This window comes from Haemaphysalis longicornis, unplaced genomic scaffold (genome assembly GCF_048455015.1).
Source record: "Haemaphysalis longicornis isolate Haplotype H1 unplaced genomic scaffold, Haemaphysalis longicornis Haplotype H1 scaffold_4, whole genome shotgun sequence".
NCBI classification, from domain to species: domain Eukaryota; kingdom Metazoa; phylum Arthropoda; class Arachnida; order Ixodida; family Ixodidae; genus Haemaphysalis; species Haemaphysalis longicornis.
In genome coordinates, this window is record NW_027526361.1 from 17,619,709 (window position 1) to 17,647,076 (window position 27,368).

The 27,368-nt window shown below is 47.2% G+C and overlaps 1 protein-coding gene across 3 annotated transcripts in view; it reads right to left on the reverse strand.

Annotated features, from left to right (window-relative positions):
- The window catches only part of LOC144178327 (synaptogenesis protein syg-2-like), a 228,704-nt gene that overhangs the window by 38,748 nt on the left and 162,588 nt on the right, over positions 1-27,368 (reverse strand). For all 3 annotated transcript variants that reach the window (XM_077706082.1, XM_077706084.1, XM_077706083.1), the window contains exon 5: positions 1,903-2,193. In XM_077706082.1, coding sequence (XP_077562208.1) covers positions 1,903-2,193 — 291 coding nt within the window. The remainder of the gene's footprint in view (positions 1-1,902; positions 2,194-27,368) is intronic.

Consider the following 27,368-nt stretch of genomic DNA (forward strand, 5'->3'; position numbering starts at 1 on the left):
GACGAAGCTTTGAGCAGGAGCAATTAGATTTGCCTTGGTCCGCAAGGGATTACGCACCAGTAGTTGCAGCACAAGAGGGGCACAGTACTTTCATGTTAGCGAGCAATTTATTCGGTACCGCGGAGTATGTTGCGTAAGCTGCGTTGCAGCCTACTAAGCGTTCAAAGTTCCGCGAGGAAGCCAGCGTGCCTCCTTAAAAACTGTCCTCGTAGTTTAAAGTACAGTCTATGCACCGAAACCATTAACTCAGCCGTTAGCACTCAGGCGGCTGTAGGCAGATTAGAAAGTTGATCACTGAGCGGCAGAGCACTTTTTTGTAAGGTGGAGATCGAAGCAAAACAGCGGTGGGGTTTTAAGCGTGCGTACCACTTCGTATGCACCATCTCTTTTCCCTTTCCCACTACCTGCTGAGCCTTATACGATCTACATTGCGGTTTTGAAAAGAAATCAGGAAAGCAGTCACATAGCTGGTCGTTTATTTATTTATTTATTTATTTATTTATTTATTTATTTATTTATTTATTTATTTATTTATTTATTTATTTATTTATTTATTTATTTATTTATTTATTTATTTATTTATTTATTTATTTATTTATTTATTTATTTATTTATTTATTTATTTATTTATTTATTTATTTATTTATTTATTTATTTCCTCGCCGACGAAATGATCTATTTTAGTCATTACGCGTATCATTTATACCATTACACCAACAAATAACAAATCAACTCCCTCAAAGGTTCTATTGCAGATACGTTCAGCCACGAAGGATAACGCGACCTTCTAGAGCCCAGAACCAAGTGAGACAAGAACGCCGTTGGCAGGTACAAAGAAAGCTATTACGAATAGTCTGTTAAGCGCTACCTTACCTCTTGGATCCGCACATATTCCAGGTAACGCTAACAATTACGTCGAACGGAAGCACTAGACTCTTGTATCTATCTGTCTCTCTCTGTTGTTTGAAATAAGGTATACAGCTTCACAAAATACGAGATTACGTCATCAGGCACAGTGCAGGCGAAAGTAAAATTTCTGGAGAAACTAAGAGAATTATCTAGTAATGTGTAGCATTCTCATGCCGCCTGTCTTGAGTGTGAGTTTTTTTCAGCCAAATTTTTGTTTTTTTCTCAATTCTGTCCGACCAATTATCTCCAATTACGCTATTATAGCGATTACAGGTGGAACCTTTCACGAAATCTTCAATATTATGGAACTGGCATACGGTATACGTTTTGACATTTTCCGTAATTTTTATATTTTTATTTTTAGTTTTTTTTTTCAAATTTTGTTGGTCCAATTATCTCCATTTACATCATTCCAACGATTACATTTGGAACTTTCACCACATCTGCATTATTGTGGAGATTCATGGCGTTACACGGTTCGCCATTTTCCGTAATTATTTTATATTTTTATTATTTTCTTTTTTGTAATTTTTCAAGATGTCGTTCGACCAATTATCTCAATTTACGGTATTATAACGATTACAGGTGGAACTTTATCGAAATATGCATTATTGTGGAAATGCATGCGCTATGCTTTTTCACAGCTTCCATAATTTTTTTACATTTTTGTTATTCTTTAGTTTTCCAAATTTCATTCAGCCAATTAACACCATTTACGTTATTCTAACTATTACATTTGGAACTTTCACGAAATCTACACTTTTTGTGGAACTGCCGGGCGTTACACGCTCCTGGCTGTGGGGGTACTCGGCAAAGAATGCTAGGCATTAAAAAATGCCGCCTCACTTATTGTCTACGCTGCGGCTCTTTTTCAAAAACAAAGCAAAAAATTTTATCAGAATCAATGCGCTGTTTAAAGGTGAGCGCCCAGTAGCAAAAGCTAACGTGGAACGGAGAGCAGAGCACGCGGAGGAGGGATTCCCGACCACTCACAGTGCACGTCCAGGACCCAGTTGTCGAAGAGCTCGCTGTCCGGCAGGTGCGGGTTGAATCCCCGGCAGGAGAGCGTCTTGCCGTTCATGTCGGCGTGCGCCTCGAGGTGCAGCACGCTGGTGGTGCGCGTGGCGTCCGTGGCCAGCGTGGAGCCGTTGAGGGGCACGTCGTCCAGGAACCACTGAATGGCCGCCTTGGGCTGGGCGCCCCTCGCCTGGCACTCCACGTCGATCACCTGGCCGTCCAGCAGCACGGGCTGGGACGTCGTTATGTCCACCTCCAGGGGGCGCACTGCGCGTGGTGCGGGAGAAGGAGAGCGAGGAAACGCCAAAGCCCTCTATGTAGTCGACATCTATCTAAGCAGCAAAAAAAAAAAAAAAACTGTGGTTGATTTCTCTCACATGAATCGGTTAAACACGAAAGTCAAATGTCAAGCGAAATCGGCAGCTGAGGATGATTTGGGGGGCGGCGGTGGTCTTGGGGGTGTGCCTGGCGGACGACGTCCTGCTGGCGGGTCTCTTCGGCGAAGGTGTACTGGCGTCATTTCCGTGACGGACATGACGTCAGTTAAATCTTGGTTTATCCGGGCATGAAACACTTTCGTATTAAAATATAAAACCCTAAAACGATCAACCCTAAGTATAACCACAGTCCCTTAATAAGCATTGAATGACTCTGTTAGTACTAAAGATTGCTTGCCCGCAAGAACACCCTGTGTGCAAGGGTGCACCCTTTACGGGCCGCTTGCTTCGTTGTATCGGCGTCACCTCCGTGACAGATATGATGTCATGAAAATGTTTGTGTAGCCTGGAATAAAACACTTTCGTCTTAAAATAATCCCAAATGTTAGAAAAGCGGCCCCATACTATCGGCATATTTCTGGATTTGAAGCACTCTATTCAGTTATAAAAAATGTTTTGTCCAGTTAACTTGACAGGCACCCTATCCGTGGTACTGCGCTTGAGTTCCGAGTTAGCTCCTAAAGTATTCCTAGAATATAAAATTAAACAATTTTAAATCAAGGCGACTACTTAACTATGAAGTTAAGTATTCATTTCGCGTTAAAGCATCGTTGCTTCTGTTGTAGTAGTTGAGGTGTGGAAGCTGGTTTCTGGAAGCTAAGGGCTTCCGGGGTTGAACCCAATCTTCAGGATTCAATTTTTGGTCGTATATACGATCTCAATAATAGAGAAACACAACTTCAACAATCAAAATAGGGAACAGCAAAGAAATGGGCGTCTTCTGGGTGCGCTACGTAAAAAGTAACGTCGGAAAAGTTGAGGTGGCCTAATTTAGCTTGGAGTGAGTGAGTGAGTGAGTGAGTGAGTGAGTGAGTGAGTGAGTGAGTGAGTGAGTGAGTGAGTGAGTGAGTGAGTGAGTGAGTGAGTGAGTGAGTGAGCGAGCGAGTGAGTGAGTGAGTGAGTGAGTGAGTGAGTGAGTGAGTGAGTGAGTGAGTGAGTGAGTGAGTGAGTGAGTGAGTGAGTGAGTGAGTGAGTGAGTGAGTGAGTGAGTGAGTGAGTGAGTGAGTGAGTGAGTGAGTGAGTGAGTGAGTGAGTGAGTGAGTGAGTGAGTGAGTGAGTGAATGAGTGAGTGAGTGAGTGAGTGAGTGAGTGAGTGAGTGAGTGAGTGAGTGAGTGAGTGAGTGAGTGAGCGAGTGAGCGAGCGAGGTTTAGTACAGCGAACCTGAGGCCCTGAAGCTGCTTGGAACATTGGTGAGGATGTAAATGCAGGTGTTACAACAGGACTTTCGTGCACGTTGACTGCGTAGCAAGGACAGAAAATGTGTTATCGCGTGCTGCTCGGCTGCTAGTGGTCCTTGTCTCTTCCAAAAAGGATTCTGGCCACGAAACTGCCTGAAGTGGTTATCGAAAGCTTTCTGAATTCTCCTACAACAGAATTCAAGTATCTTTTCAAGTTCAAGCGACCATAGACATTTCCAATTGCCGGTATTTATTGTCTCCCCCTTATTGCTCGCAGAAAACCAGTTGATGCGACGTGTTAGGACTAGTAGGGGGATGCTACGAAAAAATTTGCCGGCATAAGGAACCCCCAGTCGAAGAGCATACGTTGAACCAAACCTACTGAGGCTACACAATCCTCCTTATCGCAGTGACCCGTAGTTAGGCGTCGAAGGAGGACAGCCGTCAAGCGCCCAACGATCAACACAAATACAGGGGAGGCGAGAAATGCACGTTGGTACGGTGGTAGGGACAGAGAAGGAGGGCCCAAACACTATGCTGATGGATACATGGGCACAACTGCAGGGTGCTCGAGCCATGTCACTATGCAGGCAGCCAGGCCAGGCCCGGAAACGGCATAGACCAAATGCCAGAGCACTTCCCATACGTCCCTTTGTTTTCTGTTTTGTTCTCCTCGTGTACGAACGAAAGCTGTGCTCTTGGCATGTTTACCCACTCCTGCTGTCTCGTGCCCTAAATCAAACAGAGCTCCGAGTAGGGCCGCCTCGCTCGGTACGAAACGACGAACGACGACAAAGCATAACAGGACTCACCCTCCGAGGTGCAGCTTCGTGCGCCCTTGCCTCCTTTATTTCTCCCTCTCTCCTTTTGTTTACTCTCTCTCCCTCCCTCTCTCCCTCTCTCTCCCCCTCTCTCTCCCTCCCTCTCTCTCCCTCCCTCTCTCTCTCTCTGTCTCTCTCTCTCTCTCTCTGCCGAACATACACGTACGCACACTATCCCTTTCCAGTTCTCTCTCGCACGCTAAAGGTGGAGGAAAGAAACAAAGTTGTGGGGGCTCAATGAATGCACAAATTATGCAGCCGAGACCGGCAGCATAGAGCACGTCTAGCGAAAAGGAGCCGGCAACGACAGTATACGCGCCAGTGGGAAATAAATAGCGGTGTGCGAGTAAAGACCATTTGGAGCAGGAGCTCTCCGTCCGGAACGAATAGTTAGAAGAAGAAAGAAAAAATTCGCTGGGGCGCTCCACCACCAGCACATTGTCTTATTCCGCCGTCTGCCGGAATCGTTGCCTTTTTTCGTAGTCAGTTGTTAATTTTTCTTCTCTAGTCATACGCGTCAAGGGGCGCCCGAAAGTATCCGTTTCGCTTTTAAAAAAGAGGAGAGGAAACGAACTCAAACGTAATTGAAGCCGTGGAGCAGCGGAGCGGATACGAAATGTAACGGAGGAAGAAAAAGGGGGGAAGCAACTGGAAGGAGGGAAATCGAAATCCCGGAAACATGATGCAAGGAGAAGTCACGCGCACGGCGCCGCTAACAACCCCGGCCGGGTGGCGGCGAGGGAAGGGGCGGGCCGGGTGCGTGTACCGCTGCAGGCTTGAGGGAGCAGCAGCGCCTGCGCTCGACATTTTGAGCCGCGCGCCGGTGGATCCAACTTTTGAAAGGGCCTCCGCACGGCTATAAAAGACCGCCGACCCGCTTGAACGAGACGACATCGACGGTTGCCGGGCTTCCCCCCTGCGCCCACTCCACACAATGCGTTTCTTTTTTGTCTGTAAGCCTCTTATTCCTACTGCATCTCGCGTTTTTGTAGCGGCAGAAAGAACGGAATAAACAGCGGAGAAAATATGGAAGATGCGATGGACGTAACTGAGAGTTGTGCGTCGAGGTTCCGAAGCGAAAAAAATTTCGGTCGACGTTTTAGGCAGCGTCAAGAGAACACATCTTACACCAGCTTGGTTAGTTTCTTTTGCTCTCTTATTTTGTCGCCTTTTCTTTTGTCCTTCCTTCTATACTTGCCTGCAAGTGGAATAATGTGTGCGCATGCATGTAGCGAATGCCTGCGAAGGTTGTAAGCTCGCAAATATTTTAACGGGGTGCGCATTTTCTTTTTTACAGAGGCATGCAGACTAGCCTCGCTTGGGAGCGTTGAATACGTTCACAGTCTATGACTTTTATTGTTAGTAAAAAAACAGGCGTTGGCGCCATTTGAGAACTCGGAATTGAGGCTAGCGGCATAGGTGTGTCGGTTCGAACCCCTTGAAGGAAATATACTCTGGATTTCCGAAACCGATTGTTTTTCTATCTCCCGCCTCCAGACCCAGAGTTCATGTTGAAAGTGGGCGATGAGCCAAGGTTGAGCTGAAAAAAGTATACAGGTCAGGGAGAGCTTTGGCGCGGCGTGAAATAAGCGGAAGTAAAAACGGAAGGACGATCTTTCGATCCCGTTAGGAGAGAAGAGAGAGGAAATGGACGGAAGCTTCCGAAGAAGGGAAAGAAATGCCCTGTCAATGAAAACGAGTGCATTGCAGCGTGTGTTGAGAGAGTATTACTATTAGAAAGGGGGAAAATGACAGCGGCGGGGTTGAATTATCTTGGTAAGTATTTATTTTACGATGTGGTGTTCAGAAGAAGATACAAAACAAGAACCCCGAACAAAAGGCACTTATCCCGCCACCCCAGAAAAAGCTTGAGTGGCCGTGGACGCTACAAAAGTTGGCCACGAAAAAAGGCGACTTTTTTTCAAAAGGTGGCAGACGGGCTCCATATTTCAAATGATATGTACAGACGGTTGCCTAGCCTCTGCGCAAAATTATTTTGTGTGTTTTATTGTGGCTGTAAGAGGCGGTAGGTTAGCAAAAACAGCGCGCACTTCCATGTTTCGTTCGCTGAACGGAGCGAAAAGTGGCCTCAGATGCTGTATATGTGTACCAGGCATAATGCGCCCGCCTCGCGTCAGCTCACCACAAATATAGCCGCCTGGAAACATCAACTGTTATACTTGTTCTGTTATTAACACGGAAGTGTTTTATTCCCGGATACACGAAGATTTCGCTGACGTAATATCCGTCACGGAAGTGACGCCAGTACAACGAAGCAAGCGGCCTGTAAAGGGTGCACCCCTGCACACACGGTCTTCTTGCGGGGAACCAACGTTTAGTACGAAAGAGTACGTTATACTTAGGGTTTTTCGTTTTCAGGCTTTATATCTTTGCATGAAAGTGTTTTATGCCGCGATGCCCCAAGATTTCACTGATGTCATATCCGTCACGAAAATGACGCCAGTACATCTCCGCCGAAGCGACCCGCCAGCAGGGTGTGGCTCGCCAAGCACACCCAAAAGACAGCCGCCAACCCGCATACCATGCTCAGCTGCAGATTTCACGGCACATTTCCCTTTCGTGCTTTACCGATGCATATGGCAGAGGACTCAACCACATTTTTTTAACACGTTCAGATATGCGATGGCGCATAGAGAAAAGGTCGCGGACAGCGAAAAATATTGTGGTATATTTCGGAAACTTGAGTTTGAGATTGAGTTTGAGTTTAATTTGTTGAAATGGTACATAAACAGGCAAGAACGTGTTGGGCAAATAGCCGGAGCTAGTGGAGGCCCATAGTGGAGGAGCAAAAGCATCAACACAAGATTTACGCTAGTAAATTTAAAACGAGTAAACACACATCAGCATATATGTGCAGATACACATACGTACACATGAATTCATTCTGCATATATATATATATATATATATATATATATATATATATATATATATATATATATATATATATATATATATATATATATATATATACACACATTCCCGGCGACTTCTTTACGTCTAGTTTAAGAAGAAGCGAAAAGATCCCCTCCTCACTGATGTACACGTCATCGATATGCGGGTCGCAAACACAAGGAACAAAATCAGGGATGATACCGTTATCAGAGGTAAACACTGAGCAAAAGAAACGATCGAGTGCTTCACAGATCTCTGTCTTTTCGTTAACAACAACATTATCAACCATAATGCTAGGTATCGACTTTTTTTTAGCTGAAAAGTGGCGCCAAAACTTTCCAGGAGAGGAAACCAGATAACTTTTTAGGGTAAAGCGTTGATAATATTCTTTGGCTTTCTTTATAGTTTCTTTTAGGTCCAGGCGCAGGCTAGAAAGCTTATCAGTATTACAAGCGGTAGGGTTTCGCTTGCACTTCTTTCTCGCCTTTTTAATATATATATATATATATATATATATATATATATATATATATATATATATATATATATATATACAGTGCCCTCATCTGCTAAGTCACTTCTGCTGAGAAGTGACTTTCGGAAGTAGTAGCAATCGTCGACGAAACTTGAGTACAAGTTCCACCGTTAGAGGCTTCTGCCGACGCCATTACAGTTTAGGCAACCGAAGTACGAAATGTTAAACACCGTTAACTGCACAAAAACATTTTTTTTTTAAATCTCCCCTTCTGGTTTTAGCGAGTGTTCTGTTAGAAGACGGGGTAAACTGGTGGCTGGCAACTCTGTCTTGCTAGTTTAAAACCTTCACCGCAACATCCGCCTGATTGCCGCAAAGCACTTTTTGCAGGAAAACCTCCAATTTATGTCGACTCCGAGCACCAGATTCAAATCATTTAGGGCGCGCGCTAGGTGAGTCAGCCTGTGGTCGCACTCTGAAGCCTGTGTTGGTACTCTTAAGCGTTGCCCAGTGTAGCATAGCCAGAGAGGACGCAGCGCAGCTGGCGGCTTCGAATAAAACGGCTAACCAACTCAACCGCATCAATCAATCAATCAATCAACCACTCAACCAACGAGCCAATGCATCAACCAATTAGTCAATGAATAAAATAATGCGTATGGACTAAGACGGTTGACCACAAGAAATCCGTGCACAAAATATGCGTACTTTTAAGCGCGCGAATTTCAAATTCAAAGGATTATCTTAACTTCATAAGCGCTACTCCAATTACATACAGTAAGCCGCGGTGTGTGTTCATTGGTGTGTTTTCAATTTTGTAATTTTACGGCAGGGCTTGTGTTGGAATAAAAGCGACAATCGTGGAGCACGAAAGTGGCACTGCAGACGTAATGTTTTAGGATTATTGGAGTTTTATCCACACGGGTATCATGTTTCCCTACAGCAACGAAGTACTGGCAATGACGCCAAATTTATCTCGGCGCGACGAAGTCTATTCAAACAATTAAAATTGCAGCTGGCGGCTACATAATTTTCAGAGGATATATCTATTATCCAGGGCTGAAACAGGACGCTGCAAGCATCTCTATTTTTTTAAATCTGCTTCTTTTCAAATTTTGGCACTTCTTCACGTTTTGAAATGTGGCTGCTGTCTCAGAGCGGTTTCCAAAAGGCAGACTTCAACAACAATGCCGGAGAAAAAGGCTCCCGTGTATTTTAGCCCTGCTGGTAGTGGGTGGAGCACACGTTGATTTCGATAACGCTGCAACACGGCCCCACAGTTCCATACAAGGCAGAAATCAGAGCCAGGCGCCACAAAGCACGTGCCGTGACGGATATCATCCTTCCCCGACACGCTATTTCGATTTGCACGCACCTTACACGGCTTGGTGCATTGTAGGCGACTCAGGGAAGAGAAAAAAAAATATGGGCGAATAAAAATGCGCATGCAGAGAACGGGTTACATAAAGGCGGGACTCGGGCACGAACATACTCTATTCTATGGCGCCGGAAAAGCTGTGACGTAAAGGACTCGACGTCTGCGTAGACTCGAGGCCTTTCTACTTCTTTTTGTCTCCTCCTGTTCACCTCGGTGCTTTGTCCGTGTGGCAAGCGCGGAAAAAAAGAAAGAAACGTCTCATGCCGCATCTCCTGCTGGTCTTTCTTTTGTTCTTTTTTATCGAGCCGGCGTACTTTTTCGGTCCCGTGCACGGGGCGCCCATTTTTCATACGTCCCAGACGTCCCAGTGGTTCGTCTTTGGGAAGGCACGCGTACGTCACGCTTCATTTGACTGCTTGGCACTGCTCGCCGCTTGCGGCTGTGGCCCTGGCTTCTTTCCCGCAACGCGGAGCCGTTCCGTGCCCTGGTTTGCCGAGACGTGGCCGAGCTGCTTGCCTTTGTTCGTGGCTAGCTGGTTATAACTGCTCGCCTGGTTTAGCTAACGTTAGTTTTCTGGCCGATGCTTTATAGCGCTGTCAACTCTAGTTAACAGTGGTCAGATAAACAGTACGTGGAGAGACTGAAGCTTCGGGGTGTTACGCCAAAATGCATTGCAAGCACGACCGAAGCCATCCCTTCGTCCTTCTCTTTTGTTTATTCACTTTGTTATTGTCTCGTCTTACTACAGTGAGATATAACTCACTGCTGGGCGTTACTTTTGTATGAGTGGGTGTCTGTTAGTTTGTGTGGTTGTGCTGGTTTTAGGTCAAAATGTGTAGTTTTTATCGTGCGTAACCATTGCTACTCCCCTATATTTTTTTATCCGTTAAATATGTACATCATGACTCGTGTATTTTTGTTTTTGTTTCCGTGCGCCAGCACATGGGCCCCCGGCTGTTCCTGGGCACGCCAATAAATGAATGATTTGTTATACTTCACGATCTTTTACTTGTTTCCGACTCAATTACCCACTACATTATTTGTGTCTCACTACTCCGTCCATTGTGTGTTATATCATTGTTACTACCGTTCTATGTGCTTGTATTAGGATAGCGGATTTTTAGTGATCCGTGTCGTATGTTTCATATCACCGTGTGTTTTTTTCTTATTTTAGCTAGTGCACCAGCACAAAGACGTCACCGTCGTTCCTGAGCACTGAAAAGCAATCAATCAATTGATTGATTGATTGATTATCATAATTATTATATTGTTGTTTATGCTGTAAAAATAAGTATCATTATCATCGCCAGCTTCGCCATCGTCTTTCCAGACGTAAATAAAGAAAGCAAAGAAGTTTAACATATATCGCAATGGCCGCCTCCTAGCATAGCTGGACTTTTTCAATTTTGGTTATGGAGGAATTTCATTTTAGTGAAGCTGGATCAGTTCTTAGGCTGAAAACCTCTCATTTCAAAGACTGGCAGATATTTCGAGCCTTGCAGTTGACTAGAAGCGATAGACTAGACCCTAAAAAGCGTGCACCAAATTATCTAGTTGATTTCTCGTACGTTTTCTCTAGCAAAACGTATCAAAGCAATGACTCTGTTATAATGTTTGAATTTGTGGCTCGTATTGTTCTGACTAGAATATAAAACGCACTTAGGCATGTTTTCGCATACTGATGACGTGCGAATTCAGACACATGCCGTTACGAGGCAAGGAATAATGCATTTTAAACTTCCCGCATGCGCCTATGTGTTGCCGGATGGGAGTGAAGATAATGCGCATAATGACACGTACAAACTCAGGCGGAGTGCGGTTAACAACGGCGAAAATTTATTGCATCGCAATTTATAGCGCTCCGGCTCGCACTCCTTGCGTTAAAGGAGATTCTAAAATTCGCCTGTGTATACCAAGAAGACTGCACGGTACTGGACAGCACCGTAAGCAGTTTCTCTCTCCGGGATAACTCATGTGGGTGACAGTGCAGAGTTCTCGGTATTATTATCTTTCCTGGAATGCAAACAATCCAGGAGTAGTGCTGAGGCGCACCCCATTCGTTTCCCTTAACGGGTGTCACCGAGCTGGGCTATATTTGTCTCCGAAAGAACTGCTCTTACCGGGGATTAGAACTCGTCTGAACAAAGTTCGTGGGTGGGGCGAACGCATGCGTCCAAGAAGGTGAGGAAGAAGTTGCCGCGTCTTAAACCGGCGTAAGTGGATCATGCGATGCCTCCGGGTACGGGAGCGGTGAGGGCACTGTTCCAAAGCGTCTCCTGTCGAGAGGGCAGTTTCCTGTGTGAGTGGTGCACTTGGGCCGCCCGAGAGCTGTGCAAACTCCGCGCGCCGGGGCCGAGTGGACTCGTGCGCGCCCGCTGAGCTTGTCTGCCGGCGCTGAGAGCCCGGCGATCACTCGGGAACGGCGGAGATGAAAAGCGAATCCGCCATTGCTGAGTTGTCGCTGCTGCTGCGAGGGCATTCCCCTTTCCAGGTACCGCCCCGAGTGATATCCGTGGAGCGTCGAAGGGCGTTGGCGAGAAACGCCTGACGTGTAAACAGTGCGTGTCACTTTGGATAGGTAATCTGCGTAGCTTTAAGCGCTGGACACATGTACGATTGGTACACGCGATTCGCATGCGACTGATCGTTAGACTCTCGGCACGACTAGTCGTACGCGTGAATTTGAGACACATGACCCGATGCGCGCATACGATGCGTCGTCGGCGTCGCTCCGCCCACTGTTTTTGCTCCATGGTCAACTACGACGATCGCTGAGCTGAATTTGTAGATTCCGCGTGTTTGTTCGCAAGAAATGGATAGCAGGCAATCGTGAAGTGTTTACTGCCTTCGGAAACAGTCCGCGCACACGCCGGCCGCGCCTGCCAGCTCGGCACACTCAGCGGCTCGAACCGGCGCAGACCACGGTAGCAACCGCTTGTCGCTGCTCTTCTGAATCAATCTGATCGTTAAAACGAAGTTCCACATGCGAGAAAGTAGGTGTTAATGTGGTGAAAAATTGCAATCGTGAAGCGTTTACTGCCTTCTGAAACAGTCCGCGCACACGCCGGCCGCGCCTGCCAGCTCGGCACACTCAGCGGCTCGAACCGGCGCAGACCACGGTAGTAACCGCTTGTCGCTGCTCTTCTGAATCAATCTGATGGTTAAAATGAAGTTCCACATGCGAAAAAGTTGGTGTTAGTGTGGTGAAAAATTGTGCTAGGGATTGTTGTCAGGGCTTATTTTAAAAGCGGTGATCAGATATCTGCCGCGATGCAAGCCTACGCTGACCGGTCGCCGCGGCGCGCGGTGCGCCGACCGGCCGAGAGATGGCAGTACCTGTGCGGAAGCATCGAAACAGGCTACGCAGATGTCTTGGTCACCGATCGCTCAAACGGCAGTTATAGCTTAAATAAAGTTCCACATGCGAGAAAGGGGATGATAGTGTGGTGAAAAGTTGTGTTACGGATTGTCATTCGCAGCTGCACAGATAGCGGCGATCAAATATCCGCAAGGATGCTAAGCCTAAAGTTCCCACCACCCGAGTCGGCCTGAGCGCCTGAGCAACGCAAGCCGGTTGCGGGCTCAGCGGGCTCTCATTGGCTGTGGCCTCACGACGATCTCAACGACGGCACGACTGCATCTGGCTTGCCAGTCGCACGTCGTGAGCCTCCTCCGATCAGCGAACGACGCCAAAACCGCTACGAGCGATCAGTCATAACAATCAGTCGCGTGCGAATCGCGTGCACCAGTCGTACATGTGTCCAGCGCTTTATGTCTGGTGGGTAGAACCCCTCTCCGGGAACTTGTTCGCGTGAACGTTGTGTGCTTCCGAACATCGTAGTACGTACGGTGAGAATTGTGAGTGTTCAAATGATTGATTCTATAAACGCAGGCGTCGGTACGTACTGGCAGGACGTAGCTTAATTGCTGATGTCACATCAGCGAAAATAATAACTTGCTTAAAGAATGCCTCTGCCTAGTTTAATTCTAGTTGCCCCAAAAATCACTTTAAGTGTATAAGTAGAGGTCCAGAACACAAAGTTTAAAATGGTACAGAGGGACTGAGCTTTTTGCGATGTAACTGCAGAAAAAAGGCAGTTATTGAAATCGTATAAACGGGATTCGCCTGCAAGTGATGTTACGTTTGGTCAAAATATACAATAATCACATAGGCTTTATTTAGGTTTTTATGGGCCGCGGTTTGTTGATGATCTGGTGGCGCACACTTCGTGTTATTTCTGAAGCAATTTTATTTGAATTCGAAATATATTCACACTAAAATGATCGTCAACAATAATTAGAATAAGCGGTTAGATAAAAGCCTATTTTATCTGGGTTGTACACACAACACTCATTCACCGTCAAGGTACTGTGCTGAAGTTGACGGTGTTTAAAATAATGGTATTTTAACGATTATCCATATCGGAAAATATATGCCACCGTTGTCATGATTGATAGCCCAAACAGTTTCCGACCGGGAGATTTTCGGCACCATTCATTGCGATTTTGCCACAATCTCAATCTGACAAATCGAACGCCCCAACTCCAGTTCCCTCCACTGCTCCGCATCGTAGCGTTAATGGAGGGGAGAATCTGCCAACTCGCCGCCATCCAAACTCTGCGTCCTGTCACCATCCGGTTGCCCCGAACCTGAGCCACGAGCTTCCTAAAATGGGCTATGCCAAAACACGAAACCAGAGTTGTAATAGAACTGTGTTCGATCAGCCGGAAACCGCGAAGCCGAGGCAGTTTGTTTTCGAGCAACGAGATTCCGCCTTGGCTTGGGTTCGCCAATCCGATTCGCTGATCCGCTCGCGTGTGGGCGTCGCGAACAGGACAGCGACTAAGCAGCGCCAGTAGATGGCGGCGGGAGTTAAACGATGTCACTGAGCGCACTTGGGCCCCGTTTGTCGCCGTTCAGCGAGTAAACCGTGGGTCGCCGAGGAAGCCGAGCGGAAGAGCGGAGAAGAGTAACAACAACGCGCAAGGGGTTGGGGGCAAGCGAGCATCTCAAGTTTCTCTCCCTTAGCCGGCGCGATCAGCGAGATGGATGGACACCCACCAAGGCACAGAGATTAGTCCATTATTTACCAGGCGATGGCGAATGTTCCGAGGAATGACATATAAGTTGCCCGGTAGTGGGCCTAACGCAGTTTGGTCCGTCTCGGGCCTCAGCTTAGAACCCCATTACTGTGTCGAGACATCAAAAGGGCGCTTAGCCTTGCTAGCTCAGCGCAGAACGCGATGCTTGTTTAATGTCGGCCTTTAGAAAACGCCTTTACGCTTGTTGCCGTTGCGTGTGAATGGCTCCGAGCCGCCTTATTCCTTTTTGGAGCACGTGTCTGCTTATCCTTGTGTCTAGCCTTTAAGAAGATGAGCTAGAGGCTCAGCTATTCCTTTATCTTTACACTTACTTTCACGTGTAAAAGTGTAATTATTCTTCTTGGCGATAATCTGGCGTTGTACCCTTCCCCGTGATGTTCGTGTGATTTGTTTAGGTATAGTAAATTAAGAGGCAACGCGGATTGCATGGAAAGGGAATCGCGCACATGAAACGAGTATGCAAGGCATCGAAGATGTACTAAACTTAGTGTAGCGCCAAAATGCACTTTGAGGGTTTTTCGAAAACGATAGATTTTCGTGGACTACTTAAAAACAAATTAGCCCGTCCGCCCGCCCGTCCGTCTATCCGCCGGCCCGTCTGCCTGTCTCCCGCAGAACGATTCTCCGGGGATTATGCTACTTAACTAACTTGCATTATGTGTTTTTTTAAAGCACGACCTCAATACGTAGAGGCCATGTGATGTTTGTGTCTGCGCGTACTAGCAAAGTTTTGTAACGATAACTATTAACGAAACATAAATTGTTCCTTGGCCTGGTATTATACATAGAGTAAATCAAACGCAAATACCTGTTTGTTTAAATACGTACAGCGATATTATCATATCGAATTTCAAGCTATACGAGTGTATTGGACGTTTGGTCATTTCTTTCTGAGTTGCATACAAGTTTCGAAGCCACATTTGTCTAGGACGAACAAGAAAAGCTACTCCGGTTAGGTTGAAATTTTTTTAAAGACGACAGTCTTTATTGAGCCAATTAAACGCAATTTTTTTTGTTCTGTCTGTACCTCGACTCAGCCAACCGGCCAAGAAAGAGAACAGACTTTATTGTCATCCCTTTTAAGACGAATGCACCATGCGGAAATGTCCGGTATCTTCGTCCCATCAGACGGCTGTCAGGAACCCGTGGTCCCTGGCGGCGTCCTCAGCCAGTTGGATGACAGTTGGCACGTGCCAAAAGTTAAAAGAATTCTTGAACAAGAAGTACACGCAGCCTAAACCTTTCCGAACCAATACATCTGGAAACATACTTTATGCTTGTCCTCATTCTTGAGAGAGAAAAAAAACATTACGCATTTTGAGGCAAAAACATCAAGGCACAATTGGTATTCTCAGTGCTATTTTAATCAAAATTAAATGCGGGCTTGATGTCGGAAAGAAAAAAAAAATACGCATTCAAAACAATACTCTGACCCAAAAATACCAAAAGAGCTCCCGAAAGCCCGGACCTCATGAGAGTGTTCCAAGTTCGACTCTAACAAACAGTTCCGGCAGATGGCGCGAGCAGTGGAACACGGGAAAATCGAATTGACTTTAGCGAACCTCCACCCTGTTTGTCTTGGGAGGAGCGACAAGGCAGAAGAGCGTGAGGGATGGGCGGGGGCTACAAGAGAGGTGTTTACGTGTCAGAGGCGACAGAAGACTGTCGTCTTTCAACGACATTTGCAGCAAAGTTGGCTTATATGCGGCCATTTTTTATGCTTTTACGCTAAGAGGTAAGGCGGGAGAAAGACTTTCACAGATAAAGGCAGGCATTGGAACACGAAACATGTGTCTGGATTCTGGCGTGGTTTTATCACTGTTGCCACCTTTTGTTTTTTTCATTTGAAAGGTACAACATTGAAATCGACTTCTATCCCACTTTAGCCGAAGTTTACCACTCTGGCTAATGCACTGCGAAATGCTATAGAGTGTACAGCTGCTTGTCGCTTTCTGTTCTGACACTGTTTCGTTCTGTATGGAACAATGCCTCGTTCTGGTCCTTCTCGATATCTATAAAAATTACGCATCACAGTAGCAATTTATTCCCTCCGAGGCGCCATTGGCTAACACGGAGGCTTGACGCCGGGACACCTCGATCTCTTGACGCTGCGACTTCCTTCTGCGTGGAGCCCAAATATACAGCTCCTGCCACATCCCAGCACACACTCGTGAAGGCAGGAGAAAAAGAACGGACCGCTTTCTTCTGGCAGCGCAGTGAGACATTCCTGGCGCAGTCATTCCTCGACGCCCCGCTCCCCGGCGTGCGTCAATCGAAATATCCGCGTGGTCGACAAGCCTGCCACCCTGTATCAGCCGCCTCGGCTAAAGCCAGACCTCCGCTGCTGGTACACTGGCCCGCGAGCGTTATACACCTCGGCGCCCCTTGTTCGCGCGGCGGAAGCACGGGCGGTATTGAGTGGAGGGCCCGTATGTCAGACGCCGGGACATCGATAAACACCGACTCAGTGCGACCGAGACTCGGGAGCTCGCGGCGGCACCGCAGTTCATTCCGCCGAGTGCCTCTTCCTCTTTGCTCCGCGTCTTCCTGCAACGTTGGGCCCTGTTCGTTTGTTTGCCCACGCGAACCCGCAAAGTCTGCGCAGACGATGGCACTAGCCCCGGGGTGCGAGACATGGGCTATAGAGATTTCCCGCTGCGTACACGTCGTCCGGATCGCTCAATACCCGGAGAGCGAAAATGCGCGGCTTTTTCCCGTGTGCCCCGCGCGAAAGCGCGAAGGGGCCTTTTGCTGTGCCCGGCCGAACGGTCAGGATGGTTCTCTCGAGCTGTTGTCGTCTAGGTGTCGAGGAAAATGGGTCAAGGGAGGTAAGGGAGAGGTTGATTTGTGCGTTGCGATATCGTCTGGCGATAACCTCTTTTTCGATTGTAGTGAAAGCTAGTGGCTGCACCCGTGACACCGGGCATGAACGAAAGACAGTCGTTTAGATCTGCGCTTCCAAAATGGCTCTTCAACTATGATTCGTTCTAAGAGTGCCTTCGGTGTTTGTAGTAGGTTTTTTTTTCCTTTTACGGGCACAATTAACATGGCATCTGGACAGTATGTTTCTAAACAAAGTGGCTCAGAACCGAGTGGTCCTAAGTGGAAACAGGGACAGAATGGTCCTAAGTTAATATCGTGGCATGCGAGACATTTGTGTGAGAAGGAACTGCCGTGCTTTATCTGTTGGTTAAGATAACTTAGATCCAAATTATTACCACAGAATAACAGACTAAATACAATAAAAATATGTTACTGCCATAAAGCCCACAAAAATATTTATTTAGCATAGATATTTGTCAATCTCTGAATAACATCTTGTTTGTGCATAGCTCACCCATTCCAATTTTTATCATAGCATTTTTTTTCTTGGTATTATGCCACCAATAATAAATGACCTCTCACCGAATAAGCGACTGTGGCCACGAATAACCGACCTAGCCTAGCAAGCAAAGATTACCACAATCATCGTCTTCATGGCTTTGTAGGTGGATTAAATACGGAAATTGAAACACAAGCAACACTGTTCTGACAAAACCGTCATAATTTCTGGACCGTTTTATCCTGAATTAGAGTTTAGCCCAAGGGGACATCCTGTTGCAGGAACTACTTGTGTCCCAACAGTTTCTGCAGAAAGAGAGAATATTTGGGCTAACAGAGGAAACCTTGGGCACATTTGAACACAAGTACACAAGCAAGCGCAGCAAGGATATTTTATTATTACTCCATGAACAAACCCAGAAAAAGCTTGCTACCGTCCATCTGACATTCAAGCAAGCGGACGCACGATTCTCCACGGTGACGGAAGCGCCACCGACGGCGCTTCGGCGACCGGCAGAACCGATTCAACGCGGCGGAGGCTTCCGCAGTGAAAGCGTCTAATCGCTCGTTCGTTCGAAGGATGCGAAGAGGGGGATGGAGGGAAAGAGCTAGGACGCGTGCCATCAGGAAATTATACAAGGCGCTGGACGCACCAAACTTCATTGCAAGTTTGCCTCTCGGCGGCACCGCGCCGGGCAGCGACTGGGTTTGGTCTTGCCGTCCAATTGGGTGAGCGTTAACTGCGCGCTCTAGCCCGAAAACCGAGCTTTCGCTTGGCAAACTGGGTTTAACAGCGTACAATTACTGCAAAATTAATGGGTACGGTTGCATTTATCTATCCTGTGCGAGACGCAAGACTCTTTCTTAGAGACGACCACCGTCCACACTCGAGAGAAATAAAATTTGCTCATACCTCTGGCCTAACGTCTGCGCCCCTCTATCATCATCAGCCTATCTACGCCCCCTGCAGGGCAAAGGCCTCTCCCATTAATCTCCAATTACCCCAGTCCTGTGCTGATTGCGACCAATTTATCTCCGCAAACTTCTTGATCTCATCTGCCCATCTAACTTTCTGCCGCCCCCTGCCACGCTTGTCTTCTCTAGGGATCCACTCTGTTACCCTTAATGAACAACGGCTATCTTGCTTCCGCATTACATGCCCTGCCCACGTCCATTTCTTCTTCTTAATCTCTACTAATATGTCCTTAACACGCGTTTGTTCCCTGACCCACTCCGCTCTCTTCTTGTCCCTAATGTTCCACCTATAATTTTCCGTTCCATTTCTAGCTGATTCGTCTTCAACCTAAGCTGAACCCTTTCAGTGAGCCTCCAAGTTTCTACCCCGTAGGTGAGTACCGGTGAGGTGCAGCTGTCATACACTTTCTTCTTCAGGCACAATGGTAGGCTGCCATTCATTATCTGAGAATACCTGCCGAATGCGTACGGACAGACCGTCTAGCCGGGGTTGAGCGATAAAGCGCAGGTGAAGTAGATGTTTCACTATCGCTGGGACACGTGGTACTGCAGCGGCGGGTGGCTCCGAGCGATCTCGATAAGAGGGAAAAGCGCAGCTTCTGCGCCGGCAGCTGAAAGTAACTTGTGACGCGACGAATGACCTTGAAAAATGTAGTGTAGTAGAGCTTTCGCTGTAGAATGAGCATCAGCATTAACCAGTGTAGGCCATTGACGGGGAGTACAGGTAATCTTTTTTTTTCTGATGTAAGTTCCCTAAAGGTGCTTCAGGCGTTGTGCTGCGGGGTGCCAACTCGCCCAAAGCTTCGCATTACTAGGGAATGCTAAGCCCAGCGGTGTTCTGGTTAGAACGTTGCATTTGCTGTATGTAATTGGTTCGTGAATGTGCGAAGCAGATACAATTAATTCGATAAAAATAACGTCAGGGGATTCGCCACGATGACGGAAAACAAAGAAAGAATGCTTGATGTATCTTCTGTAGTCACCAAACTAAACAGAAGGACACTTAGACAAAATTACCTTTGCCCCCTTTTCTAATCTTGTTCCCTCCTCTGGGCGCCTCTATGTCCGCCACACAGCCGCTCCAGAAGGCGAGTAGTGTTATGAACTAAAGCTTTTGATCAGAAGTAAATTTCCTAGGAAATTTTCGAATATATGCCCATGTTAGTACTTATCATTTGGTGTCTTTTTCTTCTCGTATTCACCGTTTTTATATGTACGGATTTTTGATTTTGTTGTTGTTATGCTCTACAAATTGTAAGTGTTGCACTTTAAATCATGCTGTGCCAGAATGGGCCTGATACAGGCCGCTCAATGGAAAGATAAGTGTGTCTACGGCCGTTTCTTTCTTTTTTTTTTTTTCATATAAGTGACCTCTTTTATCAACACAGCCTATCAAGCCAGCTCTTGCATATTTTTTTTTCGGGCTGCAATGTACTTCGGTGGTGTCACGCAAACTATATAATTTTGTATGTGTGTGTGTGTGTGTGTCGCAAGGCTGCTACAGTTGCCTGCAACTACGTTTCCGTATAATTGCCCATTTCTGCCATGTATCTAAGGGGCTGGTGGATGATTGATTGATTGTAGGGTTTAATGCTCCGACGCAATGCAGGCGATGAGGCGCGCCGTAGTGGAGGGCTCCGGATTAATTTTGACCACCTGGGGATCTTTAACGTGCGCCGAAATCTCGTACACACGGGCGTTTTTGCTTTTCGCCTCCATCAGAAAAGCGGCCGCCGCGGCCGGGAATCGAACCCGCGACCTCGTGCTCAGGACTGGTGGACCCGTCAAGCTGCTTTGGCAGCTTTTTTCCTCAGCCCTTTTCGTGTTATCAATGTATAAATGGGCAAATAAACTTCACCTTTATCTTTATCTTTTTACAGTCCGCCACCGTGTGAGGCATCTTCGCGACACCTCAAATCTGAAGTGCCAGAAAATGCGTCCCACTTTACAAAAACGTCAGCTAAATAATATAGACTGTTGGGTGAACAAAGCAGCAAGCGTCGCGGCTGCAAGCAAATGCGCCGGCGAAGATGCTTATGTGTATTTTCGGAAACACGCCGAAAGTTTTAGCAAAACAAAAACAGGGGGGAAATCCGTTGGGGAAAGTACAAGAGGATCAAAAGAAGAAATCTAGGGAGAAGTGGGCCGATAATGCCGCACTCTGTTTACTCTGTCGGGGGCGCTGTAGATGCGTCAGTTTAAGTGTCATCGCCGGGCGACACCGCGCGCGCTTCTCCTGTACACAGATTAACACTCGAAAGCCGCTGTGCTCTACCTGCTTACCGATAACAGGACGAGCCCGTGGGCGAAAGTGCAAAAAAGGCTTCACCTACGATGTAAGTGTAAGTAGAGCACTGTTTGTAAGTCGCGTCAACTCGCCCCCCAAAAAGCGAGACAAAGCTGAACCTCACACGAGAACTAAATTCCAGCAACACTCTTAAAAGGTCACTCGCAGCACCGGAGTTGGATTCCTCGCTCGTTGTACAAAGCCGCACGGAGTAACTACTGCTACGGGAATTCACTTCTTTTTGCTTTCCCTACACGAATTTGTTTGAAAACTCTGTTTGAAAGCAGGGGTAAGTCTGAAAAGCAACAACCGGCTGTTCGATTCGAGTGGGAAGCAGCTTTGCTGCCGGGGCGTTAGTGTTTGCGAAAGAAGACTTCATTTGCATTGCGCACCATTGAAAAATTTCTGCCTATTTCAACTGCACGGAACGTACCGTTCGAGCCGCGCTCGGAGAGTGTACACTGTTAAGCTGCAAAGGGTCCGTTGCGTACAATTCAACGATTGTGCTTCTGTTTCCGTAGCGTCAGTACTAACGAGATGGAGAAGGGATTAGAGTGCGAAAGAGGGATAAATAGCTCTGATTAAAACTAAAAATAAAGATTCACATCATGTCGCAGAACTTAGTCTATAAGCGCTCTCAAGGATACCATGTTTCGTGGTAAGCACACACTGCCGCTCCCCCTCTTCGTTCATAGTACATGTAGCATAGCATACGCTGAAGAAAGTTCGTAAAAAAAACTTTGAAACAAACCTGATTCTGAGCATGGTTCCTAGTGTTTTTTGTTACGAGTGCGCACCTGCGAGTTTGTTTGCCAGACCCAATCTCAGTAAACCTTTGAACGGGAGCTCGGGGAACAGTATCGCATAATTCTTGACGGGAGTTTGAAGTGGGCGGGATATTGTCTGTCGTTGCTATAGTTTCCGTTGAGCTAAGATAAGTACCTGAAATCTAGAATGTCCTCCTCCTCCTCCTCCTCCTCCTCCTCCTCCTCCTCCTCCTCCTCCTCCTCCTCCTCCTCCTCCTCTCTCTCTCTCTCTCTCTCTCTCTCTCTCTCTCTCTCTCTCTCTCTCCCTAAGTTTTAAAGGAAAGGAATAGATCAGAGTTTGATACTATATTTGATACGACTGCCAATGACAGGAACTTCTTGAGTGCTACAAGAGCGATGACTTGCTCTTCTAACTCGATGGACCCTACTGGCACTGAGTATATCACAATCTTCACCGACTCCTTGGCCGCATGTTGTAACTTCCTCTTCGGACATGTTTCACTACCCGCCCTGCGCATTTTTAAACACCGCGAGAGAGATTTCTTTATGGCCCCGGCGAAACGTTGACAGTTTTCGGTCCTGTGCCGGGCGAGGGCGGAGCACAGGACATTTCTGGTTCGTGTCTTCACGGCTGGTCTCGGATGATCATCATGGGTGTCCCATGGGCGGGGGGCTTCGGGATGGGGTTGGAGCTGCGCCTGACACGGCTTGTGTACCCGCGGCAATTGCGTCTAGGCGGAGGCGAGGGAAATGTTGGGGCCAAGAAAGGATAACTCCGGTACTTTCACCAGTGTTATGTAGCTGCAGAACAAAAGATGGAGACGTGGTTGAAGGTGATGCTATCTCTAAATGTCCGCGGCCACCCAAGCAAGGCTGTGCGCTGTGCCCCGAGGAATAGCCGGTATTCATTGAAAAGTTTAGCTGTCAATTTCTTCGTTTGGCAACACTGAAATGGCCACGGACATGGCCGAAGCACCACGGACATGGCGCGGCTTGTGCCACTGCGGCCGCACGCCAAAGAAAAAAAATAACACCGGCGTGCGTCGTCTGCTCCATTTCAACCCGATTCTCAACGGTGGTGTCAACATAGTTGTTATTAATCGGACTCACATTGGAGTCGAGGTAATACTTTGCGTTCGGCGGGCTAGATCTTGGAAGGTCCAACGCATATCATGCGCCTAGCACGGACAAGTACCGCCATCCCGCGGAGCCCGACGTAACCAGTGACGGCGCACTCCCATGGTTACCTGCATGCGTGCCTCGCTATTGAATACAGGCTATAGCGCATATAAGAAATCGTGGGATAGTTCAAACATCAGTGGTTGGAGAAAGAGGAAAAAAATGTTCTTCGTAGGCACTCTTCCGTCGTCGTCAGCGGTTGGTCAGCATTGCGCTTCGCGGCATCAACCATTTCTGCGCGTCGTTAGAATATGACCTTGACAGCCTTCGATGTTTTCTGTTCTTTGCTTCTTTGCCTCCAAGGAGGGTACGACCAGCGGTATGAAGTAGTCGTGGCGGCTGTAGATACTCGTCAGTTGCTTACCACCATGGAGATTCCTTTCAAAACTGCTACGAGCAACGACCTCAATGACCTCTTTCTGGGTCTATTTCTTCGCTACTATCATTTTTAAAGCTATTGGCATCATGGAGCACTTCATCCTGTTTTTTTTTATCGTAACCTTTTGTATCTTTCTCCCCGTTGTTTTTTTTTTATGCGTTGCCGCTGTCTACTTTTATAAATATCCTAATCCACTTTCAGCACTTGCCAGGTATCGAAAACATGTGGAAGTTTTCCAGGGCGGGTGCCGTACTGTACAATATGTGTCACTACGATAGTTACTCAGAAATTCTTAAAGCGAAACTATATGGATGAGCATCGAGAAGCGCTTAAAAGAGCTATCTTAAGGTGTAACCTGCCCATGTCGATGGGGCTCTCGACTTTTCATGGTGTATAGTCTACGTGCGTCTGGCTTCATTAAATTTCCACGATTTTTTACCTCCGATTTTCCCTGCGGCGCCACACCATGCGATTTACTTATAGGATATGGTGCGCGTCTATAAGTAGCGTACCATTAATGATAATTCGCCGTCCCTCTCATTGCAACAAAATATCCCACGTCTCAGCAGCGGCCTTTAATGGGAAGGCCCCCGTTGTAGCCGTTTTCGATGAAAAGATGGCGCACACGTGCCTGAAATAGAGAGCGTCGCAGCTGGGGGCATACGGGACTCATCTGTCGGCCGTATTCTTCTACACTTTTATCATGGCCGAATCGGTAATGAACGCTTCTGGTTCCCATCTCTTAACTAAACGCCACACTCCTACCGCAACGAGGACGCTTCTAGGAGGAGAGGATAGAATTCCCACCGCGCCTGGCTGCGCAGGGTCTCCATCTCAACGAGAGCTTGGGAACGCTTTAGCTGCATCCCTCCGGATCCGCTGCCGCATCTTCCGAGTGGCGATAGTGCTAAGACACCTTCTAGACAAGAAAGCCTAATTGCAGCCTCTATCTTCTAATTAGTTCTTGTAATTGTGGAAAAGTGGTATAATCTTCCACGGGCCATTATTGGCGTAAAAGAGCCTTTTCTTTTCCCTTGTACGAGAACAGCAAAAATAACGTCTTTTATCTGGGAGGCACGGCCCTTTCGAGCCACTGTCAGAAACCCGAGAAAAAAAAAAAAAAAACAGCGCCGGAGGCGTGTCCACGGGCAGTGTGTGAGTTTCTTCCACGGATGATGGATAGCGGTCGTGGTTATGGCTGATCTAGGCGGCTCCGTTATGAAAACATCTCGCGAAGGAGCGCGGGCTTTTGCTGAGGAAGCACGATATTGAAGGAAGACGTGATATACGTGTATTGGCTATGTATATAATGCTCGAGAAAACGCCCCGAGACACCGACCTTCTATAGATTTAATCGCGGCGCGCAGAGGGAAACTTTCCACCTAAGTTTCTCCCGTCTGTTGCTGTGCGTCCGTTTATGCGATGGATTCATGGTTATCACTAAGTGAAATCTCTCTGTTTGCTTTATATCCACCGTGGGCAGCTCAATTATTGCTTTGAGAAAAAAAATGCTTCTATGTTCGAGATGTTGTGCGAAGGCGAAAATGTTCTCTTACTGAACAGTAGGGGGTTCAAACCAGAAAGAAAAACGAGCCAAGTTAATGCAGAGACAGCGAGTGAAAGGCCTCTATCGAGTGGCGATCGCTGTCTACAAATAGTGTCGTAAACTTTCGCGTGCCCTTCATCTAAAATAGCCCATGCTGTGTTCGGTTCACAAGGGCAGAAATACGAGCGAGCACATGTACTTCCCGGAACACATGAAAATATAAAGGAAAGAGCTTAACAAGAACGGAAAATTTTGTTTTTGATGTTCTTGCCTTGTAGGAAATCGAAAGTATCAAGGATGTGTTGTACATAACATCTGAAAACATTGCATCAGCTTGACAGCCTGAAGAAATATTCCCCCCTTTGCTAAGCCATTTGCACAACAATCAGAAGCTAATGGCCCATTCTATGCTTCCGTGAAAAAAGAAGAAACAAGGATCAACTAAACGAGTTTTGTGCTTTCCTGCCGTCATATTCCGTTCAAGAAAGTGAAGATCTTTTTTCTCTCTCCCTCTGTTCCAGTCGTGATTATCCAACCATTCAGTCTTAACCCAAATGAAAAGAATGCTTAAAAAGGGCAATAAGCTTAGAGCAGTCTGACAATTACAATTAAGGCGGAAGCCTTAGATCTCAATGTTTCGAGGTCGCGTTGTGAGGGCACAGAAAAGGGTGCAGAAAAGCGTTGCGAAGTGCACAGAATCGCACAGAAAATCGGAGCCCGCGCGAGGAAAACGAAAGCGTAGCGCCTGAGGATGGTCCTGAAGAGGGGTGATGGGCCGTAGAACGTGCTAGACGGGCCCTGTGTGCGTCACGATGTGTGCTTAGGACTTCAATCCATACCAATTTGCTGGCGACACACGAAGCCCTTGTCGCGGGAGGGGGGACCGAGAAGGTACGCCACGGTAGAATAGGCTAGAGCACCTGGAAACGCTGCTCGTAGAAACCACCATCGGGTCGAAGCGGCCATATGTGAAGCTACGGCAGCGGCCCGATGAGAGCAACGTGAGAGTTCCACAGAAAGTTCAACAGCAGATCAACAGAAGGTCCAACTATTGGCCTTCGTCTTCACATTTTTAAAAGTTTCCAAGCATTGCCGTTATTTTTCTGCGGGGAAACCTTGATGCCACTCAGTATAAAAAGAACGGAAACAATGTAATGGCTGAGTGTATCCCTACTGTACCACGCCCAGGGATGCCTTGATTCTTTTCTATATTTTATTTGATAAAAATGTTAGATATGTTACTCTACAACAGAGCTGAGAGATTTTGTGCAACCTGGATTACAAGCGACATATTACTATCAGGCCGCTCGACCCAACAATCTCAAAATGTATATTTAACTCAATTGCGTTTCACTCACGACATGGAAGGAATCTCCTGAGGGAAAACATATCATCATCATCATCATCATCATCATAATCATCATCGCCATCGTCAGCCTACACAGGTCCACTGCAGGTCTAAGGCCTCTTCTATTGATCTCCAACCGCTGCTGTCCCGCGCTGCTCGAGTCCACAGTTTACCCCCTAATTTCTCTATTTCATCCCTCCGTCTGCTTAATGGCCTTCCCCTTCTTCTAGACCCATCTTGCCGTCTACTCTGGTGCCCTAATCGTCCGCCGGTTGTCGGTTCGTCTCACTGAATGACCAGCCCAAGTCCATTTCTTTTTCTTTATTTCAACTATTATATGTTCTACCCAAGTTTGTTCTCTGGGAAAACACATACCACATTACGATATCAATAAATAACCTACAGAAAGTACAAAACGCGCCGCGAACGCACCACTTTTGAATGCGATGAATTCTCCATCCTTTATCCCGTCCCCGCACCTGTCGGAATTCCTATTGCCAACGTCACTTCACACAACCACGCAATCCTCGCTGACTACCGCGTCGCCTAAGTCGCTCGCGTCTTCCCCAGACTCCGCGGAGGGAAAATTAGCGCTTTTTCAGCATGCGCGAACACGGCCAACGATAAATGCGGATTACGTCTTCCCGGGGACATTAATAGGAGCGTGAAATACGCATGCATAATTCGTTATCCGCCGCTCCCGCCGACCGCTATGCCCATCCAGCTTATTAAAAGACTGCAGCCCTCTCTACCCTCACTAAAATCGCTCTTATCCCGTGGTGCGAAGCTTCGTTTGTGAAACTCGCAAATACAAGTTAACCTATTATGCGTAGTTAATGCCGTGATTGACCTAATGTGTTTGGAGAAAGCGGCCGAAGCTATTTAATCTCGACAGCATGGTACCACTCTCAAACCGTCGGCGCAGTTTTGCGGGTACACACGGAGCGAGAGTACTAGAGAGCCTACAGAACGCAGCGTGTGCGCCGCGGACAACTCGGTGGGAAGCGAAGATTACGGCAGCAGCGATGAGAGCCCTCGGTGAAACGAAGCTGGATATTGCGCTCTCCCGCGCGCGGCATTAATCGGGCGCGTTGTACACGCGGTGCTCTCCAAGCTCTTGCCGGCTCTGCATCATTTATGGCTCAGGAACGGACGCGAACGAAGCCCGCCTCGTGCAGCCTCGTTAATTTAAGTTATAGTAATGCTTAACAACAATGGTTACGCTATACGGAAGTCCTAAGGCGAGAAATATTCGTTTTACGTTTTATAGG